Source organism: Brassica rapa, chromosome A01 (genome assembly GCF_000309985.2).
Source record: "Brassica rapa cultivar Chiifu-401-42 chromosome A01, CAAS_Brap_v3.01, whole genome shotgun sequence".
Lineage (NCBI taxonomy): Eukaryota > Viridiplantae > Streptophyta > Magnoliopsida > Brassicales > Brassicaceae > Brassica > Brassica rapa.
The window spans coordinates 18,626,311-18,649,444 of record NC_024795.2 but is presented as its reverse complement, the minus strand read 5'-3'; the positions used below and the strand labels follow the sequence as shown (position 1 = coordinate 18,649,444).

The 23,134-nt window shown below is 32.8% G+C and overlaps 7 protein-coding genes across 14 annotated transcripts; 4 read left to right on the top strand and 3 right to left on the bottom strand.

Moving 5' to 3' along the window:
* The first annotated feature begins 5,359 nt into the window (after window positions 1-5,359).
* LOC103830009 (probable aldo-keto reductase 6) lies at window positions 5,360-7,546 on the top strand. The gene is made up of 5 exons (XM_009105707.2): window positions 5,360-6,067; window positions 6,154-6,357; window positions 6,489-6,661; window positions 6,742-6,844; window positions 6,958-7,546. Exons 1-5 carry the CDS (start codon window positions 5,846-5,848, stop codon window positions 7,294-7,296), a joined length of 1,041 nt encoding a protein of 346 aa, XP_009103955.1. The 5' UTR covers window positions 5,360-5,845; the 3' UTR covers window positions 7,297-7,546.
* A 2,173-nt stretch (window positions 7,547-9,719) lies between these two features.
* LOC103829984 (probable aldo-keto reductase 6) lies at window positions 9,720-11,570 on the top strand. Its single transcript, XM_009105678.2, has 5 exons — window positions 9,720-10,247; window positions 10,337-10,540; window positions 10,665-10,837; window positions 10,918-11,020; window positions 11,112-11,570. The coding sequence occupies exons 1-5, from the start codon at window positions 10,023-10,025 to the stop codon at window positions 11,448-11,450; spliced, it is 1,044 nt and encodes a 347-aa protein (XP_009103926.1). The 5' UTR covers window positions 9,720-10,022; the 3' UTR covers window positions 11,451-11,570.
* LOC103829993 lies at window positions 11,571-15,130 on the bottom strand. Of its 7 annotated transcripts, none has more exons than XM_033278215.1 (9): window positions 14,531-15,130; window positions 14,241-14,438; window positions 14,003-14,102; window positions 13,181-13,234; window positions 12,945-13,050; window positions 12,546-12,628; window positions 12,314-12,375; window positions 12,105-12,191; window positions 11,571-11,955 (listed from the first exon to the last, which is right to left on the bottom strand). In XM_033278215.1, the coding sequence occupies exons 2-8, from the start codon at window positions 14,420-14,422 to the stop codon at window positions 12,122-12,124; spliced, it is 657 nt and encodes a 218-aa protein (XP_033134106.1). In that variant the 5' UTR covers window positions 14,423-14,438; window positions 14,531-15,130; the 3' UTR covers window positions 11,571-11,955; window positions 12,105-12,121. The 7 variants fall into 7 exon arrangements, with proteins under 7 accessions (XP_033134106.1, XP_033134104.1, XP_033134099.1 ...); XM_033278213.1 differs by having other exon boundaries at window positions 11,571-11,997; window positions 14,531-15,122; XM_033278208.1 differs by having other exon boundaries at window positions 12,105-12,201; window positions 14,531-15,113.
* Window positions 15,131-16,445: 1,315 nt separating this feature from the next.
* Window positions 16,446-17,870, bottom strand: LOC108871859 (protein farnesyltransferase/geranylgeranyltransferase type-1 subunit alpha-like). The gene is made up of 3 exons (XM_033278365.1): window positions 17,501-17,870; window positions 17,293-17,402; window positions 16,446-16,794 (listed from the first exon to the last, which is right to left on the bottom strand). Exons 1-3 carry the CDS (start codon window positions 17,597-17,599, stop codon window positions 16,770-16,772), a joined length of 234 nt encoding a protein of 77 aa, XP_033134256.1. The 5' UTR covers window positions 17,600-17,870; the 3' UTR covers window positions 16,446-16,769.
* A 177-nt stretch (window positions 17,871-18,047) lies between these two features.
* Window positions 18,048-18,828, top strand: LOC103829964 (cytochrome B5-like protein). Its single transcript, XM_009105659.3, has one exon. The coding sequence runs from the start codon at window positions 18,240-18,242 to the stop codon at window positions 18,603-18,605; it is 366 nt and encodes a 121-aa protein (XP_009103907.1). The 5' UTR covers window positions 18,048-18,239; the 3' UTR covers window positions 18,606-18,828.
* Window positions 18,503-20,895, bottom strand: LOC103829974 (glycine-rich RNA-binding protein RZ1B). The gene is given in 7 exon segments (XM_018658848.2): window positions 18,503-18,712; window positions 18,746-19,196; window positions 19,284-19,438; window positions 19,440-19,541; window positions 19,573-19,761; window positions 20,548-20,609; window positions 20,612-20,895. Coding segments are annotated over 6 exon segments (804 nt in total). The 5' UTR covers window positions 20,664-20,895; the 3' UTR covers window positions 18,503-18,712; window positions 18,746-18,952.
* Window positions 20,896-21,098: 203 nt separating this feature from the next.
* On the top strand, window positions 21,099-22,707 carry LOC103829950 (histone H2A.Z-specific chaperone CHZ1). 2 transcript variants are annotated; one of them, XM_009105646.2, is made up of 6 exons: window positions 21,099-21,424; window positions 21,526-21,755; window positions 21,893-21,976; window positions 22,055-22,150; window positions 22,231-22,296; window positions 22,370-22,707. In XM_009105646.2, exons 1-6 carry the CDS (start codon window positions 21,226-21,228, stop codon window positions 22,445-22,447), a joined length of 753 nt encoding a protein of 250 aa, XP_009103894.1. In that variant the 5' UTR covers window positions 21,099-21,225; the 3' UTR covers window positions 22,448-22,707. The 2 variants fall into 2 exon arrangements, with proteins under 2 accessions (XP_009103894.1, XP_009103885.1); XM_009105637.2 differs by having other exon boundaries at window positions 22,052-22,150.
* Window positions 22,708-23,134: the final 427 nt, after the last annotated feature.

The window sequence follows — 23,134 nt, the reverse complement described above, 5'->3', positions numbered from 1 at the left end:
AAATATATATGAATTGCTGATACTGTTTAAACTTTATTGTTATATGTTGTTGACAAACTTATTTTTTTTTCATGAGTTTTAAACGGCTAGATGTTATATTTAATTTAATTTAATTTAATTTTAAGGTTATAATATCTTGGGTTAAAAAAGTTTTAAATTATTTTAACAAAATTCTAGAATAAAAGTATTAAGTTATAATATCATTTTATTTTTATTTATTACATTTAATTTTTCAACGAAGATTAAGTTTTTTATTTTATTTTTTCCATAGTTTGAAGTTTAACTATTTTTTTTACTATTTCATAAATCATTCACAGAATTTATACAGTTTCACCCAATGTTCTAAAAATCGTTAGCCGGTGGTTAGGCGCCTCATAGAAAATTATTCTTTAGACGGACGTTTGGACCAATTTTTTTAACGCCTAAATCAATTTTTTAATAAATAAGTTTGAAAAAGTCGTTTCGTTCAAACCCTATTTACGTCTGCCTAGACCTATTTTTAGAACATTGGTTTCACGTAACTTTTTTAAAATTTTGTTAAACACTAACTCATAATGTCATTTAATTTTTAATTGTATTGTAACCAACTTTTTAAAACATAAATGACAAAAATAAAAATTATAAAAAGTGCCTGAAGTATACCAAAATTAGTATAAATAAAGTAAGTAGTTATTTTTATAGTTTCAGTATTATTTAATAAATTTCAGTTAATAATTCATAAATAATTTTGACTATGCATGTCGTTGATTGGTTTTTGGTTTTAGATTTTATATACTATGCATCATGCTTATACAGTTTACTCTTATTTAGTTTCAATATTTATATTTGTATTAAACATTCTTCATATTTTATCAATTTTACTAAGTTATAATTTTATTTTTGATATGAAATATTTAGTTTCAACAAGAAAACTATATTTTATTATCGTATGTTTTTATTAAATATAAGTTTATCATATGAATTTTACTTTTTCGACAAAAACTTGAACCAATTTGCGAAATGTGGGATCGATCCTCCAACTAAATTGTGTGAGTAAAACTTTAAATTATTTCTCACATGTCTTTGTAAACCAATTAAAATAAATATTAAGATGTACTAACTGCTATTTTACTTTCCAAACTTTTTTTCTCAAAACCCATTTATTCTCTTTTCTTTAGTTTTTACAAAAAGTAATTCTTGCAAACAATTAATTTGTCTTATAGAGAGGTGTAGTGGTAAATAAAGTTAAAAATTCCTTTAGTTGACGCAGTTTTTGGGTATTGTCTTAATTTTGTATATTTTCTATAAGTATATTAATATTTTCATATTAGTTAAACAATTTTAAAATTTAAATTTAAATTAATATAAATACTCATATTAGTTAGATTTAAAAATTGGATGGAATGAAAAGCGGGATCAATTCTAGTTAGATCGTTATAACTTTTTCAATAATTCAAAAATCAGTCGATAAACAATTCTATTTTAATAGAATATAGATTCTAAACTAATTATGAAACTATAATAACCTTTGACCTATCATTAATAAATCAACGATAAAAACATCATGAAGACATGATTTTATATAATGTAATGATACAAATATGTCTTGTATTCCCCCAAAATCATGCATTTATATATAGTAACACATTGCAATTCTTTTAGAATTGTTAGTATATATATATGTTATGTACAAAGTAAGAAGCAAAAAACTGTAAGATAATATATAAGTATATTATATAAAATCGTTCATAGAAATTTTCTAAAGATTGTATATAACTAAACAATATTAAACATAACTTCATATAAGCCAAGAATTTTTTTTAATAAGTTGAACGTGGAAAATGAATCAAAATGTAATATGCTTAAGTGGACTAATTTTTACATAACCAAATTATAAGGGTACGTATAGGGCTGGGTAAAAAAACCGAATCTTAAGAACCAAACAAAATCTGATTCGAAAAAATAAACCGAATCCGAGCCGAAATAGATTAAACATCTGAATGAGTTCAAAATTTTGGTATCCGGAGAACCAAAACCGAACTCGACCCGAACCAAAATAATTCGAGTACCCGAAATAGATTTATATATCTAAATAGATTAATTATTTTAGATTTATTGTATATTATAAACATCAAAAATATATAAGATACTTTTAAGTTGTTTAAAATACTTGAAAATAATCAAAAATAAATGTCAAAAATAGCTAAAATATACTCAAACCACCTAAAATACTTAAAATATCTATTTATTCTCTATTAAAATATTCAAACCAAACCAATTTATATGTTAAGTTTAGGTATTTTGACATATGTTATTCAAATTTATCTGTAATATAATATTTTATTTATAGATTTTAAGAAATTAAAAGTATATAATGAATTTTAAAATTTTAAAAATCATTTAAATGAGTTATCCGAACCCGAACCGAAATTTAGAAATACCCGAACGGGGCTGAAATCTTTAAACCAGAAAAACTGAAACCCGAATAGACCTGAACCGAACCCGAATGGGTACCGAACGTCCATCCTTAAGTATGTACATGTATCAATAATGAAATATAGATTAAGTTCAAAAAGTGAAATTAAAGCGTTTGGTTGTTAAAGCTCCTTTGGTCCAGTGGTTTAACTAAGTGTTTATTAATGATTTTATACTAGAATGTTTGGGTTTGATCCCCAGAAAAAGGTGGATTTATGCAAATTAAATGAAAAATGTTTTCTAGACCAGAAACAAATCCCACGAAACTTTACACCTGAATACACAACTAATCCATCAATATGACATGGCTAAGTGGCCAAAGAGAATTGAACCTAGGGCGAAAGCTTCAACCAGGAACCTTTTACCACTAGGCCAAAACCATTTGGTTTAAATTATGTAAGTTTTTAGTTTAACCTGGGAGTATCCCGGATCTATGAAAGAGCTCAAACTGATTTTTAAGTGGAGGTGCAACCTGTAAATAAACTCTCTCTCTGAGTATTCAAATGGACAATAAATAATGAATCTATATCTGCATGACCATATATGGAGCTAATAATTTCGCAATAAAAGAGAATCGATTCCTAGCATGTACCAGTACGTCAACTCTTCTTCTAATGGAAACCTTTAAACCGTCACAATGTAGTTTATATATAGATCTTACAATGATCATATGCACAAATATTTAAAATTTAATTCTGGACAATGTAACAATATCAAAAGTAACACTTCTTGTTATTCCAATAGTAAATTAGGTCCAACAATTATGTAAATTAGTAAATGTAACATATTTATATTTCTTTATTAATTTTTTTTTACTTATTCAAACAAGTGAAAAAGTACTTAGCAGTTTTTTTTATATAGAAAATTAATTTAAAAATTAAAATTTAAAATCTTATATATTAAAACAGAAGTCACAACTTTGATTCATGTGTGATTTTTTAAAAAATGGACCTAATGGACCTATTCATAGAAATTCATACTACATTTTAATTCACACTAATAATAAATAGAATTTTTAAAATATTTTAATCATAATATCTTTTGATATCTTTTCATTTGAAATATAAATATATTTATTTTAAAATCTAACAAATCTGTTTAAAAAGATTTTTACAAGATCTTCATTTTCAAAATTATATTTAAATATTTTCACTAATTTTGAAATTAGTTTAAAATATTATTATACATTAATATATTCAGTTATATAAAATGAAAAATAAAAAATCTATAATATTTTATTTATCATATAATCATAATCAATCATATTAAAATAAAATTATTATATTGAGCTAAATATAATAAAATTGTATTAAATTTATATATTTTACTTTCGTAATTATAAAATATTTATGTTCAAAAATAAAATCTAATATGTTGGTAAGATGGGTTAACATTATCAAACTATATAATACTTGTATAAAAATTAACATGTATTTCTTTAAATTTAATAATATAAAATCTTTGTAACTACTTTAATCATAATATATTATATATTATATTTTAAAAATTCTAATAAATCTATGTAAAAATATTTAAACAATAACTTAATGTATTTTAAGTTATCGTTTAGAAATGAAAATAAATAAATTATATCCTATTTTATCTACTTTTATAGTCATGATCATGTTAAAATATAATTATTATACTAAAATAAATATGATAAAATTATATTCAATTGATAAATTTATAAATTTTATTTTCATAAATATAAACTATTTATTTAAAATATAATATGATGATAGAACGGCTTAAAATTAACAAACTATATAATACATGTCTAAAAATTAACATATCTTACCCTTTTATATATACAATAATTAGAGCTGGGTTGCGGGTCAAACCCGCCCCGCTGACCCGCCAACCCGCGGATAAACTGATTTTTTTTACTCAAAAAATTTGACCCGCTTGACCCGCAAGAAGAAAATATGAAATCCGCACCCGCCCCGCTAAAACCCGCGGGTGATCCGCTAGACCCGCGGATAATATTAATAATATTAAAAATTATTAATTTAAATATTTTTTATTAAAATAACAATAAAATTTAATATTTTAAATATTTTTTATTAAAAATAACAATAAAATTTAATATTTTAAATATTTTTTATTAAAAATAATAAATATTAATCTATTTATAATTAAAATTAAATTATTTTTTAAAAATTTTCTATTTAAAAATAATATTTTTAAAAAAAATCTTTTTTTTTTAGTTTTTGCGGGTTGGCGGATATCCGCGCTGAATTTTAGCTGACCCGCACCCGCCCCGCATAAAAATCACTCAACCCGCACCCGCACCCGCGAACCAAATTTTTCAAATCACTCGACCCGCACCCGCCCCGCAGCGAGTCAAATGGGGCGGGGCCCGCGGATAATGATTCATATTCCCAGCAGTAACAATAATAAATTATCTAAAATGAATAACCATAAAAATATTGGTAAAAAGAAATCCAGTTTTGAAACATGGATCAGAATTTAGCATAAAAATATTTTTTAAATATATTTTCTCATGAATATATTAATTTGCTTAATAACTAAATGCAAATACAATAAGATAAATATATAATAAGAAGTGGTAAATACATAAAGTTTAAAAAATTAATTAATTATAACATGTAAATTATAAAATTATTGTATTTGAAATAGTTATATAAATATTTAAGTATATGATTAACATTAAAAATATATACCACTTATGTTCTAAAACAATAATTTATGTATAGAAAAGTGAAAACAAACACCCGTGCGGTTGCACGGATCAAAATCTAGTTTTCATTAAGAGTCATAAAATATTAAATCCTTTTATAAAACAGTCATTTCTTTATTATAATGCTAGGTCATGTGATTTTATTTTTATTTTTTGAGAAAAAGTCATGTGATTATTTTTTACTACTATTGTCATTCTTTATGTATTTAAATGCTAATCAGAGTTTAGAAAGCACAACATTTGATAATGGGAGTCACCTTATCTAGTTATCTTTAGATGTATATTTTCAAAAATATATTTATTATAGTGTCAATGATTATTCCAACTAGTGTGTTTAATATAGTTTTCTTGGAGAGGTCCGTAATTTAAAATTATAAAAAGATGTTGGAAAATCAAACGGTGAGACGGTGAGTACTGATATGAAATCATCAATGACGTCAAAATATATAAATTTTTATTCCTTTTATCAAATAAATAACAACTCAGAAAATAAAACAAACAAAATGTACAGTTCAAAAAACCTAATAAGACTTTTCTTTGACTAATAATTAAGAAACTCCGAAACACACTTAACCAGCCCATAGCAATGCCACACCCACTCCACAGTCTCCACTCCTATAAATACCCCTTTAATCTGCTTCTGAATCCACCAAAACAATTTCTTCAAATCTTTTCCTCTTTGATTACACAATGGCTGAAGCTTGCGGAGTACGGAGAATGAAACTCGGGAGGCAAGGCCTTGAGGTTTCAGCTCAGGGACTTGGTTGCATGGGTCTCTCTGCCTTCTACGGCGCTCCAACACCAGAGACTAACGCCGTCGCTCTTCTCCAACATGCCATTAAAGCTGGCGTCACATTCCTAGACACTTCAGACATATACGGCCCTGAGACTAACGAGCTGCTCTTGGGCAAGGTAAACTCTTCGTTTTGAACTTGGGATTAGGTTTTTTTTAAGCTATGATTCAGGGATTATGGTGCATGCCCATACACTTTTTTCAGGCTTTGAAAGATGGGTTGAGGGAGAAAGTGGAACTGGCAACAAAGTTTGGTATCATTGCTTCTGAAGATGGAAAATTTGGTTTTAGGGCAGACCCAGAGTATGTGAGGTCTGCTTGTGAGGCAAGCTTAAGGCGTCTTGGTGTTACATCCATTGATCTTTATTACCAGCATCGGATTGATACCACTGTGCCCATCGAAGTCACGGTAACGGCTTCTTGGTTTCAACTTTAGTCTAAACTTGTGTTCAAAGTTATAGCTTATTCATGGAGAAAAAGGGCTCTTTATCTCTTTGTGATTTTGGTTTAACTAATGGTTTGATGAAACTATTTGAAAAGATGGGAGAGTTAAAGAAGCTAGTGGAAGAAGGTAAAATAAAATACATCGGTTTGTCTGAAGCATCTGCCTCAACTATCAGAAGAGCACATGCGGTTCATCCGATAACTGCTGTGCAGATAGAATGGTCCCTATGGTCAAGAGACGTGGAAGAAGATATCATTCCTACCTGTAGGTCTGTGAGGAATCAGAATCGGACATAACTCTTTTCTCTTTTGTTTACATGTTTTTTAATTCATATCTCAACTCTTGTAGGGAACTTGGGATTGGAATTGTAGCTTATAGCCCTTTAGGAAGAGGCTTCCTGGCAGCAGGACCTAAGCTTGCTGAGAATTTTGAGGACCATGATTATCGAAAGGCAAGTACACTAAGGATTCAATAATACTCTGTTCCATCTCGTTTAAGCATATTTCAAGATTTGGAGTCACCTTAGTATGTTCTGTTTGTTACTATTTTTTTATGTGTCCACAGGGTCTACCGAGATTCCAAGAGGAGAATCTAAACCACAACAAGATTCTTTATGAGAAGGTTCAGGCGATGGCGACAAAGAAAGGCTGCACTCCTGCACAACTTGCTCTTGCATGGGTTCACCACCAGGGAGATGATGTCTGTCCCATTCCAGGAACCTCCAAGATTGAAAACCTGAACCAGAACATAGGAGCTTTATCTGTGAAGCTTACTCCTGAAGAGATGGCTGAGCTGGAATCCATTGCTCGACCGGATTTTGTGAAAGGGGAACGATATGACAACAACATGGCTACTTACAAGGACTCGGAGACTCCACCACTGTCTTCTTGGAAAGCAGCATAAACCGCATCTTTGGACTGCAGTCTTTGCTGAGTTTATGATCGGTTTGAGGGATAAAGGAGTTTGACGAATGCCGTTTTATTGTGCTTTTGGTTGTGTGTGTGTGTGTTTGAATAAGTTTAGGTTAATGGATGGGTCTGCGAGTTTGCAATAAGAAAAATTCAATGCCTACGAAAGAAAGTTTATGTAATGTTTGAGGTTTCCTGTCTTGCAATTTAATAATTTGATCAAGAATATTTTGGTCGTTAACCAATGTCACTGTTTTTCTTTTTCTTTTTCTTTCTTATTGCTCCAATGTCACTGTTTTTCATCTTACAGATCTCATTAAAATTAAGGGAAATTGCACCCTATATACATGAAAAAACATAAATACACTAACTAACCAAAATTCCCCCCTCTCTCTTACTTTTTCTTCCTATCTCTCTCTACTCTCTCTCCCAAAATCTAATTTTTCATTTTTTTTGGTTATTTGGCAATTAAGCCCTTAAAATTATATATATATTTTTTTTTTTGTGGCTCAAAAATATATTTGGGTTTTCCGTTACCCAAACATTAATTTATGACTTGAAATGAACACTTTCTTTCATGAACTTTGTGAATTTAAACAGTTTGCACTATTAAAGATTTGCACAAAAGTGGTAATTAAGAGGATGCTAACATAAACAAGTTAAAATTATGAAATATTCACTAACTATTGATATTTTTATTATTAGTTTCATTTTTTTAATTTTTTTGTTAAAATATATCAAAATAAAGTATTTTATATTTCAAATATTTATTTAAAAATAATAAGGGTTCATTATACCAAGATACTTTCTTGAATTTCTGAGTTGATATTTTTCTGGCACAAATATAAATCAATACTTTTTCCAAAATATTGGATCTAAATATTAAAAAAAATATTTTAATAACTATAATACTAATAAATAATTCAAACAAAGATATAATTTTTTTCATTTTCTGAAAGTAAGAATTCTATAATTTTCATTTATATTCTACAATATTTAGTTAACATATCATTGATTGCGTATTAAGTATTTATTTAATATTCTCAAACTAACTATTTTAGAATATAAATTAAAATGATATAAATATTATTTTGAAGAAAATAAAGAAAAAAATTAATTTATTTAATATGTATTTATAAAGTGTTAGTTACTAAATAATTTATTTTAAAAGTTAACATCTAATATTTTGTTAAAAATGTTGATTCATATTTTTGCCAAAAAAAATCAATTTATAGCTATTTCAGGTGGATATGAATAAAATAGTATGGTCAACAAAAATTTATGATTAAAATGGTTTTTCAATAAAAATTGAATGTATTTTTGTTTCTTTTTTGATAAATTTATATAATGGTTTATTCCAATCAGATCTAAAAATTGATGATTTAGGTGACATTTTTTCCGGATGAACAAATGAAGGTTTCTTCTTACATTGATCGTGTTTCCTTTAGTCAAACGGTTACTGAAGTTTAAGCTACATTACATGGAATCGTTGTTTTATCTATGATTCCCGCTTCGGAAGCGGAAGCGGATTTGGAAGCGTCCGGAATCGTTAGGAATCGTGATGGAATCAGGATTCCTGAAAAGTTGAATATGGAAGCGCAGAGGAAGCTTTGATTCCGGTTTCGAAGCGCCTGATTGAATAAGTCGGATTCGTTCAAAAATATAAAGCGCTTGACAAATACTCGCACTCGTTAATTACTGAGATGTGTATAATTTTCGTGTGAAAAGGTAGTTTCCAAGGTGAGCAATGATGGAGAAGAAGCAATTATGGTTTTCAAGTTACGCGTATTCTTAAACTATAAATTTTATTTGAATTTTTCTATTAGCCAAAATTAAAGGAAAAATAAATATGGATATTATATTTTTCTCACCGGTCTAAATAAACAATAATATATATGCATTTTTATGAAAATAACACGAGGACAACTAACATTTGAATAATATACTGATATTTTTTTTCCTTTACTTGATAAATATAATAATATTCACATGATATATAATATATATATTACAAAAAATTAACTTAAATTTCAATTTCATTTTAGATTTTGTACATTAAAATATTAACACTAAAATGATACTTATTCAGATTAATAATAAATAATAATAATAAGTATTGTTACTATTATATACATATATATATATATATATATATATATATATATATATATATATATATATATATATATATATATATATATATATATATTAAAACGCTTTCAACATGTTTCCGCTTCCTAAAATTTTATAAAATACCGATTCCATGTTTCCAAACGCTTCCGCTTCCGCTTCCGCGTATCCGCTTCTGATTCCACGTAACATAGAGTTTAAGCGGCATGTTTACATATAAAAGCTGATATTATGTGGCACTGGGAATACAGTTTGTTAATCGCATGGAGTTGGGTTATTACACGTAGCAGATGATGTAAGCATGATCTGGAAGACAAAGTAAACATCAACACATAAACATTCTTGAAAAGTCTTGAAAGACTACAGTTTTGGTTTTTCTTCATACAGTCAGACGTACAAAACTGAAAAGTCTTGAGAGCCTACACTTTTGTTTTGTCCTCTTTGCTTTTTGACTTCGAACCTACAGTCTGGCGCCTATCCACTTTATAAAATTCCATTGGCTTCTCCTTATGCTAAAAAAAAAAACCTTTTTGTGTTGAAACACATATTCATTGAATCATTTTGCTTAGTCCTGGAAAGGTTCATTCATCAATGGCGGAAGAAGCTTACAAAGTTCCTAGGATGAAGCTGGGGAGCCAAGGCCTTGAGGTTTCAGCTCAGGGACTTGGTGTCATGGGTCTCTCCGCTTTCTACGGCGCTCCGACACCTGATACAAAGGCCGTCGCTCTTCTTCGTCACGCCATTAACTCTGGAATCACATTCTTAGACACCTCCGACTTCTATGGCCCCGAGACAAACGAGCTGCTCCTGGGAAAGGTAAAGAAACTAGTGATTTGATTTAGAGTTTAGGGTTTAAGCTTCATGCAAATCATCAGAGCTGTTTGTGTTTTTTTTTCCCTTGACAGGCTTTGAAAGATGGGTTGAGGGAGAAAGTGGAATTAGCGACAAAGTTTGGGCTCGTTACTTCTGAAGATGGAAAGTTAGGTTTTAGGGGAGATCCAAACTATGTGAGGTCTGCTTGTGAGGCAAGTTTAAGGCGTCTTGGTGTTACCTGCATTGATCTTTATTACCAGCATAGGATTGATACCACTGTCCCCATAGAAGTCACGGTAAGGGCTTCTTTTGGTTGCTCTCCTTTTTCTTTTTCTTGTAATTTGCTTGCTCTCGTTTATAATTTGTTTTTCTTTTTGCTCTTTTATTTGTTGAACTTATGATTTATATATACTTTTAAAGATGGGAGAACTGAAGAAGCTAGTGGAAGAAGGCAGAATAAAATACATCGGTTTGTCTGAAGCATCTGCCTCAACTATCAGAAGAGCACATGCAGTACACCCGATAACCGCTCTGCAAATAGAATGGTCCTTATGGTCAAGAGACGTGGAAGAATATATCATTCCCACCTGCAGGTGTGTGAGGAACCAGAAGCAGCTATAGCATTCCTCTTTGTTTACATGTTGAAGTCATATCTCATCTCTTTTATGTCTAGGGAACTTGGGATTGGAATTGTAGCTTATAGTCCTCTAGGAAGGGGTTTCTTGGCATCAGGAACCAAACTTGTTGAGAATCTTGAGCACGGTGATCCTCGAAAGGCCAGTACACGATTGATTCACTACTCTGTTCCATCTTGTTTCAATATTTGACTTAGTATGTTCTGTTTGTTGATATTTGCTGTGGTCACAGAGTCTACCGAGATTCAAAGAGGAGAATCTAGAGCACAATAAGATTGTCTTCGAGAAAGTCCAAGCGATAGCAACAAGCAAAAGCTGCACTCCTGCACAACTAGCTCTTGCATGGGTTCACCACCAAGGAGATGATGTCTGTCCCATTCCAGGAACCACCAAAATCGAAAACCTCAATCAGAACATTGGAGCTTTATCCGTTAAACTCACTCCTGATGACATGGCTGACCTTGAAGCCATTGCTAGACCGGATTTCGTGAAAGGGGAACGATATTGGGACGTAATAACTACTTACGACCACGCTGAAACTTCACCATTGTCTTCTTGGAAACAAGTATAATTACTGAACCACAGAGAAAGTCCCCAGCTTTGAGACCCAATAGTAGTTTTCATATCCCATGTAATTAGGGTTACTCATGCATATATATAATTATAATATCTATATACATTCGTTTCTTTACGCTAATACTAGGGTGCATGTATTGAAGTCCAAAACTTACAAAGATGTGTTCTTAATACAAACGTAAATAACTCTCATCTAAAACCTTACACAAACGGCTAATCTATACAACCAACTCTACGACGGATATGTGCAACGAATTCATATCTTGGAAAGGTGTTTTAGTTAACCCTTTCCACGCAAAAATTAGCCGACAGCACAAAGGGTTCTACAAGATAATATTCGTTCGATCTTGTGTTCTTCGCAGGTGATAAACCATCTTCTTTAAGTCCATGTCACATCTAACAACTGCCATTTCACCAGTTTTCTGTGCTTATTTCCTTTAGCATTGGTCAAAACCAAATCTCTCCCACCCACCCCACCTCCCCCATCAGTTTCTTGGTTCCTGCTTCAGATGGATACTCGAAGGAATGATATAAGAGCTCGGCTGAGAGACAGATAAGAATATTCTATTTTAACATCAAACGTGAAGTAAACCAAACTATTTAAGGGTCCTATCCACACCATCTGCAGAGTAAATGCAAGATTGCTTACCCGTCGTGTACTCGTCATTAACATGCCAACAAGATCATTGTTGATTGAAACAGGCAGTGGTGACATCCGGCTGATGATACCAGGCATCTGCTTCATGCTGTAGCAATGATAAGTAAGAGTATAACAATTCAAGCTTTTATAAAGAGAAGGAGAGAGACGACAAAGGAAATGTATCATTAGTGATTCATCGTGCAAATAGATCCACATACTCATTCAAGATGGAACTGATGTTATTTCTTGCAAGATAAAACAGACTGATGTTATCCTGTGGCTGTATGCATAAAATAGAATATTAGGATGACCACTGCATGTGAAAAGTAGGATCAATGATTTTTTTAGTCAATTTTTTTCTGCGCATACCAATGTTTCTCTACCGACTAGCATTAGGCTCAGATTACCTATTTACTGTTGCTAAAAAAAAAAAAAAAGCAAATCAAATACCTTGAACGCAGAAAGGTTTGAAGAAATTTGACTAAAAGCTTGAGCATTCTGCCGTAGAAGCTCCATAACTGCATCACTTGCACCTAAGAAAACAGGAGTTTGGAATAAATATGAAACCTGAAAATGTAACAGCTTTAGGATAGTGTAACAAGGTTGATTTTTCATTCTAAAATGACACAACTAACTAAGAAGATAAGACAGTAATCAAGAGAGACAAGGAACTCTCTAACATCAACAAGATGAATCACAAATTTCCAGTATATTGCTCGAAATTCTAGACAAGATGCACCTTGTCATTCTGAAATAATCTTTTTTTACGGTTATATCATTTGCAGGAAAGAGAGAAGATAATGATGCCGACAATACTGTGTGTCTATGACCCAAGTAGTACTTACTAACCTTCAAAAGGCACGCGTGCACTCTGGCACATAGGGTTCATGACATATGTAGCATTTTGTTGTGGCACGGTGGAGAACATGTTCAGTTTTGGGGGTAAATCCACCACCTTAATCAATTAAAAAAGCCATTTGCAGCTAATAAACTCTTCTAAGGAAAAATATAACATAGGCCATCTACAATTATTATATGTTTACTTGATTACAGAAAAAGATATACATTTGGTTAAGCAAACATACCTTTCTATAATTAACATTCGTGGCACTATGTTCTTCTCCTTTTCTTCGTTTTTGCTGTAAAAAAGGATACCATTCTTAGCGAAGACAATTTAAAGATCATAGATAGTTGAAAGATAAAATAATAGCAAACTAGCAATTATTATAAAAGTTAAAAAAAAAATAGTAATGTTGAAACTTTCTGTTTGAACGAGTCACAAAAATAAGCCTAGGAGGTAATCTTTAGCACAAAAACTTGTTTAACTCATTTTCCCACTTTATTATGTGAATCTAAAACACTAAACTGTAAGGCATACTGCAGGTAGCACAAATAGTACCCCTTAATTAAAGGTTACATGTCAAAATCAATTTCAGAAAGTTCGGAAAGACCAAGGATTATCTAACATAAAGCGATATAAGTTTAAGGGTAACTACATGAAGCTTAGGGTCAAATAAAGTTCCAACATGACTCCAGAGCAAAGAGAAAGCCAGATCTATCGTCAGCAATACATGTTATTTCTCTCCTCGCACACCCTCAACCATACTTTAGACAGACCTTTATGATATGGTAGGGTGGGTGTATTTGACCCATAGAGAAACATAACTTTTAAGCCTACCTTATAGCCAAAAATATATATAAGATCTTTTCCTGTAGGAATTTATCTTTAACAGAGCATACATATTGGTTCCCTTATACTTAACAAATGCTTTAACAGTTATAGAAATATCTCTCGGACCACTAATTTCATGACAGCCACATATCGTATAAGTTAGAACTGCTGTTTCTTTCAACTCACAAGTAAAAGGACAATAACAAGAAACTTAAACTTAATGACAAGGAGTTACCGTCATCCATTTACACCTCATTGCTACATCCCGTACGCTTTTATCTGGTAGAGTTGATGCGATCTTTACATACTTAGTAACCTGTGGCTCATCTTTAAACCTAAAAATAGCAAGAAAAAAGGTTTCATGCAATGCAAAGCAAAAACTGCAGATAACAGAACAGAATATGTGCTATATTAAAGTTAAAGTGAGAGGCAAAGTCAGGACCTTTATCAAAGCGGAAAAGAAGAAGACTTACATTGAAAGACCTTTCTCCAAAGTATACTGCTCCTCAAGAGACCAATCGACAGCTAAAGCAGCAGCAGCAGCAGCAGCTTCATGTTTGAGTCCAACCGGAGAATTCAGAGTCAGATGGAATCCAGAGGAAGCAGTCATGCTCGAACTACTGCTCGGCACGCAGTAATTATCCATCGGAATCATTCCCGGAGAGCTTGAGCTAAAGAACCACCCCCCAAAGACATGTTCGATTTAGGGTTTAGCTATTACACCGAGACGCAAGCCAAAAAGAAGAATTGATTAAAGACCCACCTCGTTTATGGAGATAGAGCTGGAGATTGTGGAGACGTGATTCGCGAAGAGCGTCAGCGAGATGCCAATTTTCGAATTGCAGAAGCCAGCGAAGAAAGAGAGAGAGAGAGAGAGAGAGAGAGAGAGGAGTAAAATGGTGGTTTTGTTTTGTTTATGGAGCACAAGGCACTTTTTATTCTGAGTGTGGTTTTGCTTTTGGTTTTGTCCACTCTTTGAGGAGAGAAGGTTTGGTTTATTCCTGAATAAATCTTTTTAATCTTAGGCAATTTGTGTTGTGAATAACACAGTCACCTACACTTTCGAACATTTTTTCCTCTTTATTTTACAACAACAAGCTATTACAAAATCATAAAGTTGAGTATCCATTTTCTCAATGGAATATGACATTTTCTTCTTCTTTTTCTACACCCTATATGCCATTTTTTTTGCTTTAAGATGTTTTACATGCATTATAATCTATAGCTAACATATCTCTATACTATTATTTAAGAAGTCAGTTTCATATGTGTCGATTTCACGTTAACTTTCACAATGGTTGATCACACTGTTACTTATAATAAATTAAAAATATTATATTTAAAATACTATTATTCATTTTTTTATTTAGTTTTCTTTTTAAAATTTTCCAAAAAAACATATACATATGATAAAAAAGGAAAACTATTATAAAGTTAAAAAAATGAATTGAAAAACGAAAATATATGTATATATAAATATGATTTCATAAAAAATGGAAAGTTCACAAAATAGTAATATTACATTTAAAAATATTTTTAAATAACATAAAATATAATTTTAAAGTAATAAAACACTTTCTTTATATCTATATTTTCTTAGATGAAAAATATAATTTTTATATAATGTGATTCCATTAAAAACAATTTACACAGATAATCCCGATATTAGAAAACATAATATTATTTCTTTTAAAACATAATTTTAAACAATACAAAAAAATCAAAGTAATAGAAATATTATAATTAGTATTACTGAAATGTTTTATTTATTTTTCATATAATTAATTTACTATAATATCTTTCAATTACAGCAAAAAATATCGATAAATTATATTTTACTTATATAATATTATTTTCAAATACAATCACAATTTTTTTTACTACTTATTTATAAGAGATATTAAAAAATAAAATAAAATTTTAAAAAATAAACATCATTTGATCAAATAGTTACAAAATAGTTTAATGAAATAGATATATTATATTTTATCATTATTAAAGTTATTTGTTTTCTTAGTATTAAATTTTCTTTAAAATTTTATGTTTTTATGTTTGTGGAACTTAATAGAACCATAATCAAAATACCAAAGCATATTTGAATTCTCATTTAAAAGATTATTTAAAATAAATTTATGTTTACATTCAATAAATCAAAAGTATAAAGTTATTTAGAATTTATAAAACATTTTTATTTTACCTAAAATTTTTGATCCATAAAAAAATACATTTACACCAACACATGGGTTATATTTTAAAAATATGGGTGTAATAATTGACGAATCAAAAAATAAAATAAAATTATTCACTATAAATTATAAAATTTATGGGTTTAGAATTATATTAAACAATTATTTAACACATATAAATTTTATAAATATATTACCATTTATATAAGATAATTAAAAAAAAAAAGAATATCCGTCAAGCTCTAGTTTACTAATTATTTAAAAATCTGGTTTAAGTTCAATCCGAACCTTAATAACCAAGATTACTAAGCCTCTGTTTCTCTTTTCACACTTTAAATGCAATCTCCATCGCTAGATTTGTGTGTACAGTTCTAGACTTAAGAGCAACTCCAATGGTGTTATTCACCATTGGAATCCTTAACAATAGAATAATAGTTTTTTTACTTTTTTGAATAGGTAAGGATCCTAATCAAAATAATAAGTCCAATGGTGTTCCATTATGAATTCTTAGAAATGAACATGTATCCTTGTCATATTTCTCAGTTCACTTAAAAGAAGATCATAATTATAAGGACAATAGCAAAGATCATTGTAATAAAAATTACCAGAGTGGTTGTAGGAGTTAAGGTTGCAGAGATTGTTGGCCTCCTTGCTGAACTGAACCTTGGTGTTGCCTCTTCCGAACTGTTTGACCAAGAAACAGTCCAGGACAACGAAGGTGAGCCATTAAGCCCTGCTTCATCCATCCTGCACGTTTCTCCCTGTTTTTGGCCAGTGAGATCCAGAAAACGGTTCTTGAGCTCCACAGAAGAACATTCAGTCCATTGGTTTTGTCCTGGAACTTACATTGCAATCAAGTGTTATCATGTTTAAATATCTTTGACACCCCAGCAACAACAACAACAAATAAACGTCATCTTTCCACGGAACCGAACTTCCAAGAGCAAGCTTTCATCTCAAATATACAGAAGATGCACTATGTAACACGTCTTTCAGGTTCTAATGAATTCCAAAAATGCAAAACATATACAGTTCTTGGTTCAAAACTATTCATCAGTCAATTTTACAGTATATATACAAACACTACTCATCGCATGAAAAAAAGAAACAAAGAGTAGGAACTTTCTTAAAGCAGCAGATATGCTTAACACTATGGACTTTAAAATGTGTAAAAGAGCAAACTTTCATCTCACATATAAAAGTTAAATGATTCCCACGAAAGCATATAGTAGACGTATACAGTTGTTGTTTCCGGTTCCAAAACTATATTCATCAGTCAATTTCACAGTGTAAACAAATGTTCCTTAATGAAAAAATCAAAAAGGAATGAACTTTTTACCACAACTTGTAGTTCTTAGAGTTATCCTCAGCAATGCTTTCGATGAACTTGAGCTCTTCATACAAGTCGTGATCAAGCTCCTCCAGTACTAAGCGCCTGAAGTGCCACACCTTCAAAAAGGAACAACAAGAACAAGAAGAGTTACAATCTAATCAAATCAAACTCTTTTAGAAGAGTAGTACTAGGGCAAAGAAGAAGGATCAGTTACAGTGTAGTTGCCGGAGTTTAAGCGGAGAGCTTCTTCCGTGAGTCGCAGCGCGCGAGGAGAACGCTCGTCGGAGCGGTAAATCGCCCGGAAGTAATCCATCGTCTCCCGAAAGTCTTCCTTGTAAGCGATCGGAACCACCGGGTTCGGACCATCGTCCTGACTCAACGGGACAACGTCAGACCACTCCGGGCGCTCACTCAGTGGCACGGTCGTGTCGGAATCCACTCCATGACGATGAAAGGATTGGGAGGCGATGGAAGGGAAGTGGGGGAGGAGAGAAGAGAGGATGCCACGTATTAAGGATTTCTCTTTTTTAATCCTTAACTAAGAATTAATTCTTAAGTTTTTTCATTATTTTAATCAAATTTAATTATAAAGCATTAAGGATTTTTGTCTAAGGATTTGTTAGGATCCAGCGTTGTAGATGGTCTAAGTCACATATATGAGAGTTCTTTTAAATGAGTTAAAGAAGCAAAGCATAAACAATACTATGTTCCACACAGTCACACAAATCTGCACCACACTCTTCCTAATTGAAATCGATAAATCAAAAGACTCATCAGTGTACCCACTAGAGAAGAAGACAATGATAATTATTGTTGTGACTTTTATGCCCTCTCATATTAAGAAACCCTAAATCCAATCATTTGTTTGGGTTAGCAATCTGGATCTAAGTATCATTCTCACTCCACTTGTAAACTAAAAGAAACCCAATTCATCCTCTCTCTCTTTCTCGAAGATGATAGCTGTGATCGGATTGCTTCTGGGTTTTCTAGTTTCAGCATTGTTCTTAATCCAAGGAAAGAGAAGATCATCTAATGGTGGTCAAGAGAAGAAGCAATCTAGTAATGATGAGCCTAAAGATTCGAAGCCAAAGAGTTACAGCAAAAGTGAAGTCGCAGAGCACAACAGAAGAGACGATTGTTGGATCATAATCAAAGATAAAGTCTATGATGTCACTTCTTATGTTGAAGAGCATCCTGGTGGTGACGCTATTCTAGATCATGCTGGCGATGATTCTACTGATGGCTTTTTCGGACCACAACACGCGACTCGTGTTTTCGACATGATCGATGATTTCTACATCGGACAACTTCGTGGGTAAAAAGATAAGAGATTGTGTAACTTTTTGTCTTGTGTTTCTTCCTCTATTTTTTGTTGTTGTTGTAATGCCAAATTTCCTCTTTTTAATTTTCATGAAAAATGAAAAATCTCGAATTTCAACCTCGCTTGAACTGTGATGACCTGTTTCAAGTGTTGTCTAAAACGTATGGAAGAGTATGTGATGAGTGTATAGAGTTTGGAATGCATTGAGTTTCTTGTGGGAATCAACAAGTTTATTAAGAACATAACTATTTTAGTTCTACAATTCGAGTTCCATCTGAGAGAAAACAATTCTGATACATCCCTAATCTCAAAAAGACAAGCATTGATATCCGTTACGCGAATAAACTAGCAACGTTCATATGAAGAAGATCGGCCTCCAGATCGGCTAGGACGGTCATAAGGACCTGCTCTGCTTCTATAGCCTCTTCCCTCATCACGTAACCGTCCCATAGCTCCATACCTATCACTTGAGTATATGTCCCTATCATAGCCTCTCTCTCCCCTGCCGTACTCGTCCTCAAGATGATGATGATGGCGTTCAGGCATCCCATACCTATCACTCACCAAACGGTCTCCTGGTGGACCATACCTGCTTCGGTTGGTTATGCATCAAAAGATCAGAACTTTTCTAAACCAGTATACCTGTAGGAACTAACTAGACCAGAGAGTTACAAACCTCTCCACTGGATATAAGTCACGAGCTTCATACTTGCCTCCACCTTCAAAGCAGTCTCTGTAGCTACTATACCGTCCACCATCACGACGATCATCCATGTAGCGGTCATAGCGATCTCGGTGTCCATCATATGAACCAATTCTAGAGCGGACGGACTGCAGAAGGATCTCTGTACCGTCCTCGATCACCACCAGTTGATGGGCATTCTCGTGCCCAATGACCACGACCCCCACACTTAAAGCACTCATCTTCAGCACCACCCCTTCCTGCTCCTCCATAATATCTTCCATTTCCTTGTGATGGAATAGCCTCCATCCTCTCCCCCACCAGCCTTAGGCTCAGCCTTGTTCACCGAGATGACCCTACCACCCAACTCCTTCCCGTGCATGTGTTTAATTGCATCATCAGCTCCTCGGCGATCACTGAATGTAATAAACCCAAAACCACGTGCGCGGCCAGTATCTTTCTCCACCATGATCTACAATGACACACAAAAAAAGAACAATAGTGTGTTATGAAATAGCAAAAAACTACAACCAAAAAAATGCACATGCTGGTGGAAGTGGCAAACAGAAGACAATCAGTAAGACTCGGAAGTGACATTCCATACACAAACAATACTAACATGAACAATATATTTTCTAATGCATACCAAGTTTCATAAAAAATCATGGAAATATATATACTAAAAACATTACCTAGAATCAAACAACAGAATGTTGAATTACATCCGCATACTTGTAGATAAACAAATCCACAGGGGAGAGTCGCATTAATGATTCTAGCAAAAAGATGTGGGAGATTAGCCTCTAGCCAAAAAACCATACTCTAAGCCTTTGCATCTGGGCAATGTTATACCTGATCACTTTCTCATTATCTTAATGTGACTACATCAAAACCTCAGCAAACTAAAAAAGGAAAAGGCTAATATGCTCTGATCAAGAGACCATTATTGACCAGAAAAGTTATCATCTTGGAGATGCTTCCATATGCCAAACAATTGTACGTGTTACAGAACAAAAGCAGCAGAAAATGAGCAAAAAGAGTGTCTTCTTGCTACTAATTTTATCCAGGGAAGCTTTCAACAAGTCAATAAACCTCATTTAGATAGGTAAACATGACAGATATTCCACATCTCTGAACATCAAATCAGTTCTTACTAAAGAAGAAAGATATCATCCAAACTAAATCATAAGCTCCAACACGAGAGTCTCTGTAATTTGTGATAGGTCACATAGCACAAGCAAAGAAGGAGACTGTAGACCTGACACTCGATGATATTTCCGTAGCGGTGAAAAGTATCTTGAAGCTGCCTCTCAGTGACAAGCCTCCCACGAAGATTCTGTTGTCAAGAATCCTATCGCTTTCTCTATCTTTCATCTTCAGCAACTCTCACTGGAGCAGAAGAGACAGTTATTAGCCCACGATTATAGAACTCAAAAAACACCTTAAAGAAGTCATCTTTTTCATAAGAATCACTCTCGACAAAACAAGCCTAACTCTCTTAAACTCACAAAAGTCGAGAGAACTTTCTGTGAGAACAAAGAATCAAGGTCAAGAATCCCAAGTAAGAGAAGAACGAAACGCTAAAGATTTTGCATTGGTAAACCCAAAATACTCACCGCTGAGTCAAAGGTAACAACTTTCTCTGCGTTGGTAGTGTGATGGTGTTGTTATCTGTGAAGAAGCTTTGGGTTTCTTTTAACACAGAAATACAATTTCAAGAAGAAAATAAATAACGAGCCGTGAATTACGAAAACACCCTTAGGAAAGCCTTTAAATTACAAGAATAACCTATAAACCCTAACAAAGTAAAGTATCATCGCCTACCTTTCAGTCTCCAAGCTCCTCTTTTCTTTTCAGTTTTCACTCGAATCCAAAGTTTGGTCCTTTCCGTCAGATTTTCGATTTCTTGATTTAGATCTTTCCAGAGCAGAAAAAAATGATAAAGAGGCGGTTTTACAAGCTAGAGCATGGTGATAAAGACAGTGGATCTGACTCCTCTTGCTTCTCTTCTGATTCCGATCCTGAATCTGAAGAAGAAGAAGAGTCCGAGCTATCCCAATCCCAATCCGAATCCGAAGACGCCGTTGCAGAAGGTTCTGAAAGTTCTGATGATGAAGGAGAAGATGACTCCCCAGGTTTGCTTGCTTCTTTTCAATCGAACCATTATTAGTGATAATGTTTAGAGACAAGTTAGAAAGTTAAAGTGACAACCTTTGGCTTAAATTTTCTGTTATAGCTAATGGGGACGATGCTGATGTTGATGATGATGAGTCCGATGGTGATGCCTATCGAGGGAGATATGAGAAGACGTCGATGGAATACGGTTTGGAAGAACCACCGGAAGAGGAGGAAGAGAACTATATTATGGGTTGTATGATTAAGTGCAAATCGGTTTACAAGTGCAGATATTGCCCAAACACCATTTGTTTGAACGAGAGGACTATGCAAGAGCATGTTTCATCCAAGGTACCAAATTACTTAGCTTTATGAGTATTGGGTTTTCGGAATGAGTCTGAAGGATTAGGTGTGATAAGCATGAGGTTTGCTTTGTTTCTATCTTGTAGTTGTTCAAAAGGTTTTATTTTTATTTTGACTCATTTCAGAAGCATGCTCGTTCTGAGAAATTAATGAAGGAAGAGAAGCTCAGAACCGATGATGATGATGATGATCCAGAGACCCCATCTCAGGTTTTTTCTTTTGGGCATTTGACTATTTGAGAGTATGCCAACAAGTTCTTATGATGAGTCCTAATCAAATTATAGCAGGTAAAAGGGAACAGAAGATCACAAAGAAAGGGTAAGAGATCTCAAAAACAAGGAAAGCTCAGAAGCGAAGTGGATAACCCAGAGACGCCATCTCAGGTTTGGGTTTTATTGAGAAATTGCAAAACAAGTGCTTTTGACTTCTTCAGATGAGTGCTAACCAAAACTCTCGACTGTAGGAGAAGCAGGTAAAGGGAAACAGAAAATCACGAAGACAGGGTATGATTTCACAAAAACAGGAAAAGGTAAGCGTAGCTAGCCGGGTCATTTACCATGCTTAGTCTGTCAAAAGCCTTACCCGTTTATTTTAACATCCAGGGTTCGTCGATCACAGATGGAGAAAAAGCACATGCGACGCCAAAATCTAGAAAGAAAATGCGTCAAACTAAGGATTGAGACTAGTGTGTAGCTCCAGCAATATGAAAGGTTCATATTCATCTTTTCTTCAAGGAAACATAGTTGGAGAGTGGGTTGGCTATGAGTCAGATCTTTTGACTTGCAAGTTTTTGTCTACAAAATATGTTGCTTGTAACTGATATATGGTTTTGATTAGTTGAGATTTTGGTTATATACAGTTCTTGTGTTTCTGTTTTATGCAATTTGGATCTTGTCTAGACTTTGTGTTGTTATGTTCTTTTGAACCTCTCTTCCTATTACCTGGTTAGTCGTCTAAACCTTTTCCAAGCAATCATGTTGGTAAACGGCTATTTCTTACCCATCATATCACGATATGTTTATTGGATATGAAACGGCCGTTTATCCGCAATCATTCAGGATCAAAATCTGTTTCATCTTGTGATTCCATCAACTTTTCGACTGAAACCTTTCCAAGGCAGAACCAGTAAGATTTTGCAGAGACAATGCTCTGTTTTGTGGCATGAGAACCACTACATGGAATCTAACCCCATCTCTAAAGTTAGGAATAATAGAGGAAACTAGTGACATGTACAAATATATAGCCAAAGAAAATGTAAGTCCAAACATACATTTAGCAGACTGGATTTTGTAGCCATGTGTAGTTTATACTAATGCTGCCGCCATGTTGTAAAGTGAGTTGTGAGATCCGTAAGTGTACATGTATGC